The 13,326-nt window shown below is 42.0% G+C and overlaps 1 protein-coding gene across 3 annotated transcripts in view; it reads left to right on the top strand.

Moving 5' to 3' along the window:
* Window positions 1-13,326, top strand: part of zgc:112332 (uncharacterized protein LOC553712 homolog) — a 38,546-nt gene that overhangs the window by 17,264 nt on the left and 7,956 nt on the right. The window contains exons 1-5 of one of the 3 annotated variants that reach the window (XM_007907621.2): window positions 547-742; window positions 5,672-5,790; window positions 10,350-10,505; window positions 11,778-11,882; window positions 12,319-12,528. In XM_007907621.2, coding sequence (XP_007905812.2) covers window positions 729-742; window positions 5,672-5,790; window positions 10,350-10,505; window positions 11,778-11,882; window positions 12,319-12,528 — 604 coding nt within the window. In that variant the 5' untranslated portion in view covers window positions 547-728. Of the gene's footprint in view, window positions 1-546; window positions 743-5,671; window positions 5,791-10,349; window positions 10,506-11,777; window positions 11,883-12,318; window positions 12,529-13,326 lie in introns of those variants that run through there. The other 2 variants (XM_007907619.2, XM_007907620.2) reach the window with 2 other exon arrangements.

Raw genomic sequence — 13,326 nt, 5'->3', positions numbered from 1 at the left:
GTTTTTGAATTCAGGATATATCTGCAGCCAAGACACTATACACAGGACTGTATCTCATTTATATGTAAAGTATGTCTTGTAAAATGTTGTAATACACATCTTTGGCCAGAGCAGTATTGCACCACTATACCAAATGTAAATATTAATAATCATAACCATGTTAAATGTGTGCAGCCCAGGTCATATTGCAGTACAGATTTTTAGTTCTGGAATATGTAGCTCTGGCCAGAATTGCCTTCTTTGTCTTCTTCCCAGGGCATGGCTACACAACTAATGTGCAGACGTTGGTGACAGTGAGTGTATAGATGGTGTTGACCATGTGTGGGTGTTGTGCGTGACAGCGCGTGTGTTGGTAACATGGTGAGACTTTGTGACATGTGTAACAAAGGCTTGCAGTGAAGTAATGAGGTGAGAAGCAGCCAATGGTCGCGGCTGCAGCAGACCCCAGGTTCAATGCACTGAGTTGAGCCACTGCTCTGAAACCAGCACACATTCACACACACACTGAATATACCAGCCCAGCCTCTGACTGCCAGCTGCTGGGTTGGATAAAATGCAGGAAGTGTCAGTGGGGAGTGGAGCTGATTGGTTTGGAGGCAGTTATGCCTTAAGTCGTGTGAGTTTCCGTCACTAGAGAGCAAGGATCAAGAGTGAGAGAGAGCGAGAGAGCGACAAGAAACTTGGGGCTCCTGAATTCTAGCACTCACACCACTCCACTCTCTGCAGATATGAGTGCTTCCAGGTGAGAGATGTGCACAGTTTGTTCACTGGCTCACAGTATTTACAGGGCATCTCAGCCTGGATCCTGCAACCTTTAAATTCTTCCAGGAAATCTATATTTTTCTCTCAGTGACAGACTGTCAAACAAAGTTTTTTATATATATATTAATAATAATCCTTGCATTTGATATAGCATCTTTTCACATTTCTGAGATGTCTCAAAGCGCTTCACTGTATATCTTGTGGGCAAAAAGCATCAGTCAATTGGTTGAAGAGGAAAGTCTTCGGGTGTGATTTAAAAATGAACAGGAGAGGGAGCAAGGTGGAGGGATTGAAGCAGAAGTTCATAGTTTGAGGCTGTGGCTCAAAGCACGGCCGCTGACAGTGGAGTGGAGGGACGAAAGGAGGCAGAGGCTGGGGTCAGCTGTGCGGAGGGAGCGGGTAGAGGAGCGGGGTGTAAGCATGTTAGAGAGTGGAAGATGCTGGGACATGAAGTGAGGATCTTGAAATTGATCAGTTCTCCAATAGACCTTAAAAAGAGGTGTAAGTGTAAAGGGCAAGTAAGTGGGACTGAAAGAATTGCTCTTGAGGGAGATGGCACAGACACAGTGGGTTGCATGGCTTTGTGTGCTCTATATTTCTATGGTTTTATGGTAACTGTTTCTCTGCAGTAAACTATTTTATCCACCATATTTCAGTCAGTCTTAGCTGTTCTGCTTTCTCTCCTTTTGAAAGGTTTTACATTTCTCCCCCTGCATACCACTCCCATCCAGTGTTCTGTGGACTTGTCCTCTTTCATATTTGCACTTTTTTTATCTAAAGTTCATTCTCTCAGTTAATAATTATTAATCCTTGCATTCAATAGAGCATCACATCAATTGCTTCACAGGATTTTATTCAAAAGTGTTGTGACTGTATACTTGTAGGTGAAGTTAGAGCCAATTGTGCCCAATAATGTTCCACAAACAGCCATGAAGTGTATGATCAATTTTATTTGAGGAACTGTTGGCCAGGACACAAGGAGAAATTACCTCCTCTTTTATGCAATATTTGTCAGTCACCGTGATATTAAGCAAGATGCCTACACCCTAAAGGCAATGCAAAGGATGATCCCAGGTTAGAAGTATGAGCTATGTGCAACGATCAGGTAAGCAAGGGCCCTTCAGTCTTGAGCAGTGTATAACATTTTAAATGGGATTAAAAAATAAAACCCAGATGAATATTTTAGGATGCATCATGACGGTAAGAACAACAATAATAATCCTTGCATTTGATATAAAGCTTGATCACATTGTGAGACGTCTCAAAGCGTTTCACAGAATATACTGTTAACCAGTTTTATTTGCGGAATTGTTGGCCAGGACACTAGGATAAACTCCCTTTTCCTTTCGAATAGTGTCATGGGATTTTTAACCTCCACCTCAATAGCATAGCAGACAGGATCTTGGTTTAACGTCTCACCTGAAGGATGACACCTCCGATAATGCAACCCCCCCCCCCTCCCAACACTGCATTGAAGTGTCAGCTTCAACATTGTGATAAGGGGTCAGAGGTTTAGAGTTGTAAAGGGTAAATCAGGACAGGTATCGGGAAGTTTTTCTTTACACAGAGAGTAAGCAAAACCTGGTACATGTTGCTAAGAAAGGTGGTAGAGACCAGGATGCTCGACTCATTTAAAAAATGGTTTGATGTGGTGATGGTGATACAGAGGGTGTTCTGTTGGGATGAAATCGGATGAACCAAAGGGCTTTCTTCATCCAGATGGATTTTGTGAAACCTCTTGACTACACAGATGGTCTGTCTTTATGACACAATAGCAAGCTCTGTAAGCTTTGAGGAAGTAATAAACTGATGTGGCTGACTGTTATGGAAAAGGAGGAAATGGAAGATTTCTTTTAGTCAGCCGGGTATCTGACACATGTAGAAACCCATCACCATGCTTAAGAGTATCCAAACCAAACTGAGATTTCCATGTATCCCACCTACACATGAAAATCCCAGAGATAGATTGTTGGACTAGAATGCACACTCTTTCCCCAGAGGCACGCGTCCTGCTTATCTAATTCCAGAAAGTATTAAATGCAGGTAGGCAAGAGCCTAGGCTTGGGGACCCCAAAGTGTGTGTTAGGGTACTGCTGGAGTCTAGCCAGCATAACTTGCCATTGATATTGCTGTCTGCTAAGCTTTCCTGCTGTTTGTCTAGCTAGGACAATCCTAACAGTTAGGGCTTTGGCTTGCAGGGTTAATAGGAGCTGAGTGGGATGACTCCTTTCCCCCAGTGTGCTCTTCCAGTTGCTGCCGATGAGCCAGGTCAGCTGTGGTGTCATGATGGGGTCAGCCGCGCCCTGAAATACTGCAGACCCGCCTGGCTCAGGATCCGGACTAACAAGTTTGCCACGGAGGGCTGGCTCGATTCCAGAACTCCATTGCCAGGCATGTCACCTTGGTGCCAGTTCAGCTCCACAGATCTGATAAGTGTACAGATAGGTGATTTTAGAATCATAGAATCATGTAGCACAGAAGGAGGCCATTCAGCCCATCATGTCTGTGCTGGTTCTTTGAAAAGAGCCAATCTCTTTGAAATATGATAGCACATTAGTGATATTTTATAAACATCATTCCTTCATTCCATGCATCACAATACAAGGGCAGGAGGGAAATTGTAGCCTTGTGAAATTGTAGAATAGTTTATGTTCATAGGATCTTACGTACATGACAGTGTGTTTCACAACGATGTGCAACCTACTTGTTTAACATGCTGTATGTCTGATAAATGTGTTCACTCGGCTAACTTGGTCTCGCCCCTGTTCTAGTCTTCAAGTTCCGCTTTAAAATTTACCTCTGATTGTACCTATAGTAACTTCCCTCTCTTTCCTCTCCCACCTTCTCGCCATCTATGCCCACTACTGTGAAATACAGTAAAACTCACATAAGTCGTATTAGTCATGACCATAATGTTTAATATGACTTACACGAAGTCCATGTTGTAGGCAAACGTGTATAAGTCATATAAAATCCGGTTTAATCAATAATCTACACTGCAGATGTAATTTAATGCAGCCGGTAAGTGCACATGCAGTAGTTCGTCACTGCAGCCGGAAATGCATTAAAGTGTAGGAAATTAAGTTCTTCTGCACATATGCCGATGGATCTAGACTATGTTTCCCGTGATTCAATGCAGCTGGTAAGTGTGGGAGTAATGGAGTATTTGAGCGAGTTTTGAGATGATTAATATGAGTAGTACAAAGTGTTTTTTGTAACTCCAATTCAAGATCCTCATCCTCACCTACAAGGCCATTCATGGCCTTGCTCCCTCCTACCTCTCCGACCTACTATCCCCCTACTTAACTGCCCGTACCCTCCATTCCTCTGGCTCCGGTCTGCTCCACATCCCCCGCCCCAACCACCCTACCATCGGTGGTCGGGCCTCCAGTCTCTCAGCCCCTGGGCTCTGGAACTCCATTCCCCAGTGCCTTCGCCTCGCCTCCTCCCTTTCTTCCTTCAAGGCCGGTCTCAAGACCTTTCTCTTTGACCGTGCCTTCAGCTCCCCTCTCGACTCTCTATCCCCTCCTCGCTCCCTCCTTTCCATCCCCTCACCCTGACCATTTCCCCCCTGCTCGGGTCCTGACCCAACTGTCCAGCGCCTTGGGACGTCCTCCTGACGTGAAAAAATTGAATACAGATTACACTTATATAACATCTTTCATGTTGAGAGTACATCTGAAAGCACTTGACAATTCTGGCTGGGCACCAGAGTTGTGGTAGGAGCTGAATGGGGTGAGGAGGGGGAAAATGTGGACAAAGTGATACGTTTTCAGACGTACCTTGAAAGAGGCGAGGATGGGAGCAAGTCTGAAGAACCTGTGATTGGAGTTCCAGAGAGCGGGCGCCACATGGCCAAAAGCCCACCCTCTAATGGTGGGGTGGAGAGAGCGAGGGAATGGGCCAGTGTCGATCGAGAGAAGAGAATGGCGGGATTGATAAATGTGAAGGAGGTTGCAGAGGTACGGTGGGGAGAGTCCATGGAGGGATGTAAATATGAGAACGAGGATCTTAAACTGGTTCCGCTGGAGCCGAGCAAGGATGGGGGTGAGAGGTTCATGGAGTCTGGTACAGGGGAGGACATGACCTGCAGAGTTCTTGATGGCTTGTGGTTTGTGCAGGGAATAGCTGGGGGTTCAGCAAGCAGAGTGTTTGCATAATTATATTGTATAATAAGGCAGAACTGGGCAGTGCAAATTGGTATTTAACTACTTAATTTCTTATTTTTGTGCAAAGATATTAATTTATTTAGTTTCCAAGGTCAGTTATTCTTTATTCTATATTGTGGGCAGGAACTGGAAAAGTTCCAACTGCTCAGATCTACCTCCTAAAATTGGGGTTTGAAAGCAGTTTCAGTTAAAAAAAATCAGGAGAGAATAGAACAACAAATTGCATTTATAGAGTGCCTTTCATGTTGGGAGGACGTAACCAGGTGCTCGACAATGAGGGATTTGCAGCCGGGTTTGGGATCAGAGAGGGGTGGAGGGCAAGGCAGGTGGAGGAGGAAAGATGACCGAAGGTATGATCAAAATGGAAAGTCTTGAGACGGGTCTTGAAGGAGGCAAGGGGAGGGGTGAGGAGGAGGGGCACTGGATTGGAGTTCCAGAGGGTGGGAGCAGAAAGGCTGAAGGCCTGACTACCAATAGTGAGGTGGCAGGGCAGAAAATATGGAGCAGGACAGTGCTTGCAGAGTCGAGAGAGAGAACAGGTTTGGTGAAGTTTTAATAGGTCGCAGCAGTAGGGAGGATCAAAACCTTGGAGGGCTTTAAAGGAGAAGAAAAACAAATTTTCGTACTGATACATTCTCAGGTCTGTGGTAAGTTAATAAACGCTTCAGTCTTGGCAAAAGTAAATCCCTGACTATTGCAATTCGTAGTAATCTGTTGCTTCAAAATTTGTTTATTTTCAGCAAAGCATCTTCTCCGACTGGGAGGTCCTCCGATATTAGGCTGGATGGAAAGACTGTATTATTAACTGGGGGTAACACTGGCATCGGCAAAGAGACCGCAAGAGACTTGGCCAAGAGAGGTACAAGTATTTAAATAACTTGCTATGAAGAGTTATTTGGATAATATTAGACATGTGGTTAAATTGCTACTTTTTGTCTGTTTTGCCGACAAAACATTGCAGTGCGTAAATTGGCTGCCGCGTTTTGCCAACAGAATACACTCTCACTGCATTGTTCAGTAAGTTCTGTTTGATATATCCTCCTGACATGAAAGTTACTATAGCAAGTAAAAAGATTATTATTTTATTTAGATTGCTTTCAAGTATAGAACCATAGAAAATAGTATCATTGAAACTTACAGCAAAGAAAGAGGCCATTTGGTACATTTTGTCTGTACTGGCTCTTTTAAAGAGCAATATAATCGTGATCATATGATTAGTTTGTTTTTCTAAGGTTAGATGTAACATTTAATAATCAATTTTCTGTGGTGTACACAGGTTGTTTGCTCAGACCCCACAATCTGAACTGTAAACTCATGTAGTCCAGGCTGATAGTCCAATGCAGTGTTGAGGGTTGGGCCGCCTCATTGGAGATGCCATCCTGCAGAAAGCCGTAAACCGAGATCACATCTGCCTGTTCAGGTGGATGTTTAAGATCCTACAGAACTATTCATAAAGAAAGGGAAGTTCCTCTTGGTGTCCTGGCCAACAACCTTTGATAAAACCTGGTATAATTATTTCTTCTCTTAATTTTCCATAAAATACACACAGTCACACCACGTTGCAAGTATGAGACATTGTGAGGCACAATATAAAATAGAAGAATTATTTATTATTATAGCTGTTTGTGGGACATTGTCGTGCGCAAATTGGCTGCTGCACTTGCTTGCAAAATATACTGTCACTACACTTTATATTATATATAAAGAGCCTTGAGAAATTCTCCTGATGTGAAAGTTGCTATATCAATGAAATGATTATTATACTGTGTGGTTTTGGGTGGCAATGTGAGAGTAATTGGTTATACTGTAATACTGGGTGAGGGAAAGTTTAAAACCTAGGAACAAAACCAAATTCCTGGTGTACTGGCTAGTTTAAAGTGGAGATTAATGACATTGGTGGAAAATTGTCACAATCATAGGTATTTTCGGTAGTGTTTTCAAAACCTGAAGGTGGTCATGTGAAATTGCGTACAATTAAGCCCTTAAAAGTATCCCACAAATGCCTGTTTGGCTGCCATGTTTTGCCCACAAAATATACAGTCAATTCACTTTACAGTATATTCTGTGAAGCTCTTTGTGACCTCGCAAGGTCATGATAAGGCACTATATCAAATGCAAGGATTATTATTACAGATGAAAGATGTATACATTTATCCATCTTTCATCTGATATAGATGATGTGCTGGAGATTTCTGAACACAAGGGTTATTAGTTGATATGACATGGCAAATGGATATGTGTGTTTCGGAAAAGGCTTCAGATCTGGAATCCTTTGGTAACATCTTAAGTTCACCCTTAATTCTGTCGCTGAGATTCCAGACACCCTATGTAGATTGCATACATTTGTGAAACTTTGCCTGGTTTGGATACATATAATGGATTTCTGATGGATCTCTGCATGTGTCAAACACCTGGCTGACTAAAGAAAATTAACTAATCTGCCAGCGAAACTCATCGCTACACTGCTCCTGTTACAGGATTTTCATTTCGCTGATTTCTTCTTTTATCCAAGGGCAATGCACTTTCTGGTTGACGTTTAATTTTTCTCCACCATGAACAAATAGTTTAAGTCAATAAAGGCTTCCCTGTAACATGCTACCATTTCTTAATGTGCCATGTTAAAGAAACCTGAACTAGTCTTTGATAAATCATGCCCACATTATTATTACAGCTCTGTTGTGCATGGGTGTGTGATTTTAAGTGGATGTTTCCATTGTTTGATAAAGCTGTCCCTTATAATGTGGAGTACCGTAGCTCAGTGGTTAGAGCATTCGCCTCACAAGCAAGAGACCTGAGTTTGATTCCCAGCAGGGCACAAAACCTTAGGCAAGTTTCCTTGCTCCACATGCCTCTGTTTACTTAGCAGTAATAGGAACCCTGTTAGTCGATTGGTGGATTGCTTTTCCCTGGGTAATAATCTCTTTAAAAAAATGTTGTCACTCTGTTTGTGGGACACTGCTGTGCACAATTGGCTGCTGCATTTCGTCCACAAAATATACAGTCAGTTCACTTTACAATATATTCTGTGAAGCGCTTTGACACGTCTTGTAGACATGATAAGACGCTATATCAAATTCAAAGGTTATTATTATTGTTGTAGGAATGATGATTTTTGTTCTGTTATGTGCTGCCTGAATTATTGTTATTGCTGTCTTTACCTCACCAGAATTTCAACGCTTTTGATCTCAAAAGGGAAATAAATGGTTCGAACTCAAAGGCAGGCACTCAGTTGTTGAAACTGGGCTTTTCTGCAGTATCTTCCAACACACTGGGGAAAATCCACTTGGATCTTTGTGCATCAAACCATATGAAATCAATGAGATAACAGATCGATGGCAGATGAAATTCAAAGTGGAGAAATACAAAGTGCTTCACATAGGCACCGTAAATCCAGGAAGGGACTGTTATTTAAATGGGAAGAAAGTAATTTGTACTGAAAATGAAAAATGATTGACAATACATTGAAGCTATCGCAATAGTGCTCGGTAGCAGTGAGTAAGGCAAACCAGATTCTGGGTTGTATTAAAGGGACAATATTGAGCCAAATTAGTGGAGTAATTCTGCCACTTTATAAATCACTGGTACAACCGCATTTGGAATACGGTGTGCAGTTCTGATCACAGCAATATGAAAAGGATATTGCAGTGATTGAGAGGATATACAGCAGGGCAACCAAGATGATTGAGGGGATGGAGGGACTGGCCTACAAGGAGCGATTAGATAAACTGGCATTTTCATGCTGGAGAAGAGAAAGTTGAGGGGTGATATGATTTTGGTCTTTAAGATTCTGAAGGGACAGTCTGCGATTGAAGGGGGGTAAATTCAGAACAAATCTGCGTAAACACTATTTCAGTGAGCGAGTAGTAAACGTATGGAACAGGCTCCCTAGGGATACAGTGGAAGCAGAAAGTGTTGTTTGTTTCAAGAACAAATTAGATAGATTTCCGTTAGAAAATAATATCTCGGGACACAGTATATAGTTTGGGGCACAACATGACAAGAGGATGGTGGAAGGTGAAATAGATGGATCTTGGTCTTCTTTCACCTAGCAATTTTTTATGTTCTTATGAAAGCTAGAACCAGGTGGTGATAAAAAAATGGACTTGCGTGTGGTGCTTTCTTTCAATGATGAGAGTGGATATTTTCATATTTTCCAAAAAATCTATGTTTATGGTCACATGGTATAAACCAATCATATCCACCTATTGTGTTGACAACCCATTAATTTACTGTTTTAACGACTGACCATGGCTACTTAAAATAAGACTAAAGATATCAGGTTTATTTGTTTATCTTCTTGTGTGAAATACAGCAATAATACAGGTCTATAAACTGCTGTCTGTGGGGAGTTTGGACTGAGTCTGGCTAAACTCTTATCTTCAAATAATGCTCCTCTAAAACTGTCTGAAATGATATTTAACTGAGATCTCAGAAGGAAACATACAATGGTGTATTCAAAACGAGTGTTGTGTGCTTTCCTAACATTCAAATTCCATGATTACAGGGACGAATTGTATTCATTTTATAAACTAGACTGGAAATGTGTTGCATGAATTGAACTTCTATGATAAATTAATTGGATTCCATGGGGACGGTCATCTGACCTGTTAGCCACATTGGTTTTTACCAAACAAGTGCACAATGGAATATTTGTCACAAACTGTACTGAAGTTCTAGCTTTATGGTTGATATGTCTTGAATTTTGTCGGGGCACAAATTATTTTGAGCATTTAAATCTAAAACTGTAATTGTTTTAGCTAATACATTTAAAATGATTTTTTTTCTCCTAATCTACATTGTTACATTTTTATTAGAAACGTCTGTGTTAAGATAATGAACTCCACCTAACTGGCCAAGAGTATTTGTCATATTAAAACTATTTGAATAATCTCTTTGACATGAGCTATTAAGGTTCAAACCTAAGCTTTTATCTTGTGTATATAAGAAGGCTGGTCTTTGTTTAAGACTGCATTTTGGTTTTGCTTCAAAAACACCGCATACACAAAGCATAACAGCTTTAAATGTCGGCCTGATGACCATCTCAAATCTGATTACTTCCCAATGGCTTTCTATTCATCCTGGTTTCCTGTTGGACTGAATGGGAAGAATGTTATTCACAGTAAGGCAGGAGAAAGTCGTATTTCTACAGAAAGGGTTTATCTTGCTGGCTTGGACATTTGTCTTTAAAGCAGCAAAGTGAAAATAATTGTAACGTACTCTTGAGCTGTTTTGCCATGATGAAGGGCTGAAATAAATGAAAATATTATTTTTATAATAAAAGATTTGAATCCAACAAGAAATTTGAATAATACACACTTTCACTAAAAGAGACCCTGAAAGCTAAATAGTGGGGCACGGTTTATGGGTTTAACGCTTCTATTTATTTTGTTTATTCCGTATTTGTCCCTGTTTATCCAGGAGCCAGGATTATTATAGCCTGCAGGGATATGGAGAAAGGGACAGCTGCAGTTAAAGAGCTAGTGGAAGATTCTGGAAATGAAAGTATTATTGTGAAGAAATTGGATTTAGCTGACACCAAATCTATTCGAGAATTTGCTGCCCAGATCAATGATGGTATGTTACCCTTTACTTTTAGGATATTTTTAAGGTTATTTTGATGTTTGATTTTTTTTAAAAGCCCAAGAAAAAGTACAGACATGATCAATTAGCAAATGTAATGTATGTGTCTGTATGTGCTATATATTCATGACAGGCCTGTTATAAGACTATCTCTTGAACCTTATATTTGTGTGTGTTTGTGAATTATATATCCTGGGTAATCCTGTTATAAGACATCTTCTCCCTCCCTCCATGCCCAATATTGCGCATCTTTTAACACAAGTAAAAATTTGTCATTCACTTCATGGCTGTGGACATTGTTGGGCGCAAATTGGCTGCTGCGTTCGCCTACATAATGCACAGTTACTACATTTTACAGTTTAAATGCATATTGCGTATCCACACTGCATCACGTCCAGACTAGCTCACGCCAACTTTGCTTTCTGGAATACTCGCCTCTTCCCTTCACAAGCTGCAGACCATTGCCCACGTTTCGCCCACAAAATATACCGTCAATTCACTTTACAGTATATTCTGTGAAGAGCTTTAAGACGTCTCGTAGATGTGAAAAGCTCTATATCAAATGCAAGGATTATTATTATTATTATTATCCAGAACTCTTTAGCTTGTGTCCTTTCCCTCACTGCAAAAACAACAACAACTTGCATTTATATAGCGCCCTTCACACGGGGCAGTGTCTCGGAGCGCTCGGACGAGGTGATAGACTCATTAGGCTCTGTGAGCCTATCACTCTCATCCTCGTCTGGCTCTACTAGCTCCCATTCCTCCAAATCCTGCTGCTCCCTCCTCTCAACACGAAACATCTGACTTCATAACTCCCACCCCAACATCTGCAGTCACTATCAGCTATCACCCCCCACTCTCTGGAACTCCATCCCGGAGTCCCTTCGCCTCACCCCTTCCCTCGCCTCCTTCAAGGTCTGCCTCAAGACCTTCCTCTTTGACCGCACTTTCGGCCACCTTTTTCTCTCACCCCCCCCGATTCCCTGTCCCCTCAGCACCCAGTGCCAGCTCAGGTGCAAACCATGAATTGTCCAGCTCCTTGGGACATCTTCTTGACTTGAAAGGCACTTTGTAAAATTTTTGTTGTACAAAGTGTGAAATTGCTTTGAGAAGTCTTTCTGATGTGAAAGGCACTATATCAAATGCAAAGATTATTATTTATAATAAAGAACACTCCTTTTTTTAGCTCTAGGAGATATTATCTTTTGGATACTGCAGGAATATCCTAGTGGTTTCTGACTAAATGTTTCACTCGTTTCTCAGGAGAGGAGCAGATAAATATACTGATCAACAATGCTGGGGTGATGATGTGCCCTTACTCCAAGACAGCAGATGGGTTTGAAATGCAGTTTGGTGTCAATCATTTAGGTAAGGCTGTTTAGAACACACGGTTTATCCCTTCACGCCCTGGCACTTCCCTACGCTTTGACCTGCTTATTCCCCATGCCACACCCAAGGCTGGCTCCGGCTTCCTGTATGTCTTTCGTACCCTCCCTTGCACAATTGGCAGTCGTGCTTTCAGCCACTACGCCTTGAAACTCTGGAACTCTCTTCCTCAATCCTTTCAGTCCCATCTTCTGCCCTTTCCCCATACCCCAGTGGCTTACTCCATTTTAGATATCTAGCTTGTTCCCTGTTAAAAAGTGATATAGATTCTGCCTTAACCACTGCTCCCAGCACGACCATATCTTAACCACTCTGTGTTGGAAGACAATTCTTCCATTTGCTTGTTTGCTAACTATCTTAATTGATGTCCTCTAGTCACTGACTCACCGACCTTTATTTATGTCATTTTATTTTTCAGGTCACTTTTTATTAACCTATTTACTGCTTGATTTGGTAAAACGTTCTAGTCCTGCACGCATCATCAATGTGTCTTCCACTGCGCACAAAATGGGGAGCATCAATTTTGAAGATCTAAATAGTGAGCAGAGTTACAGTTCGATAAAAGCCTATGGACAGAGCAAGCTGGCCAACATTCTGTTTACAAAGGAGCTGGCCAAAAAACTGGAAGGTAAAGGGCAGTGCAATGTGTTTTCAATAAGTCTGCAATACCAATATTTGTTGAAATGATTCATTGAATCACAAATGAATGTGTGGAATCACTGATGCTTTGCTCAATGAACATGGAGTTCGGTTGGAGGAATTTTTTGGGGGGTCAGCCGGGTGTCTGACACATGCAGAAACCTATCAGCATGCTTATGAATATCCAAACCAAACTGAGAAATCCATGCATCCCATCTATACATGGAAATTCCAGAGATAGATTGTTGGAAAGGAATGGGCACTCTTCCTGGAGGGATACATCCTGCTTAACTAATTCTGGAAAGTATTCAGCGCAGGTTGGCAAGAACCAAGACTTGGGGACCCAGAGTGTGCGTTAGGTACTGCTGGAGTCTAACCAGCTATCCCCACCTAGCTTGCCATTGATATCGCTTTCCCGCTGCTTGTCCAGCTAGGACCACCCTACCTGTTAGTGTTTGGCTTGCAGGGTTAATAGGAGCTGAGTGGGAGGATTCCCTGCTCCCAGTGAACTGCTCTGCTCTTCTAAGTCCTGCCGATGAGCCAGGCTGGCTGTGCTGTCATTGCAGTGCCCTGGAATACTGCGGACCCGCCTGACTGGAATCGGACGACTGAGACCACCTCATAGGGTTGGCTCGATTCCAACATTCCATTGCCAAACATGTCATCTTGGAGCTACTTGCCTCCCCCACTCCCGGAGGCTTAACAATAGGAAGAAAAAGATGAAGATTAATAGTGAGGGGAATCTCTGTCTGAGGATAATGAGTAGTATGGTTCTGTAGGGTTGGAC

This window comes from Callorhinchus milii, unplaced genomic scaffold (assembly GCF_018977255.1).
Source record: "Callorhinchus milii isolate IMCB2004 unplaced genomic scaffold, IMCB_Cmil_1.0 Scaffold2, whole genome shotgun sequence".
Lineage (NCBI taxonomy): Eukaryota > Metazoa > Chordata > Chondrichthyes > Chimaeriformes > Callorhinchidae > Callorhinchus > Callorhinchus milii.
The sequence above is the reverse complement of the archived record's forward strand: the minus strand, read 5'-3'. Positions and strand labels throughout refer to the sequence as shown.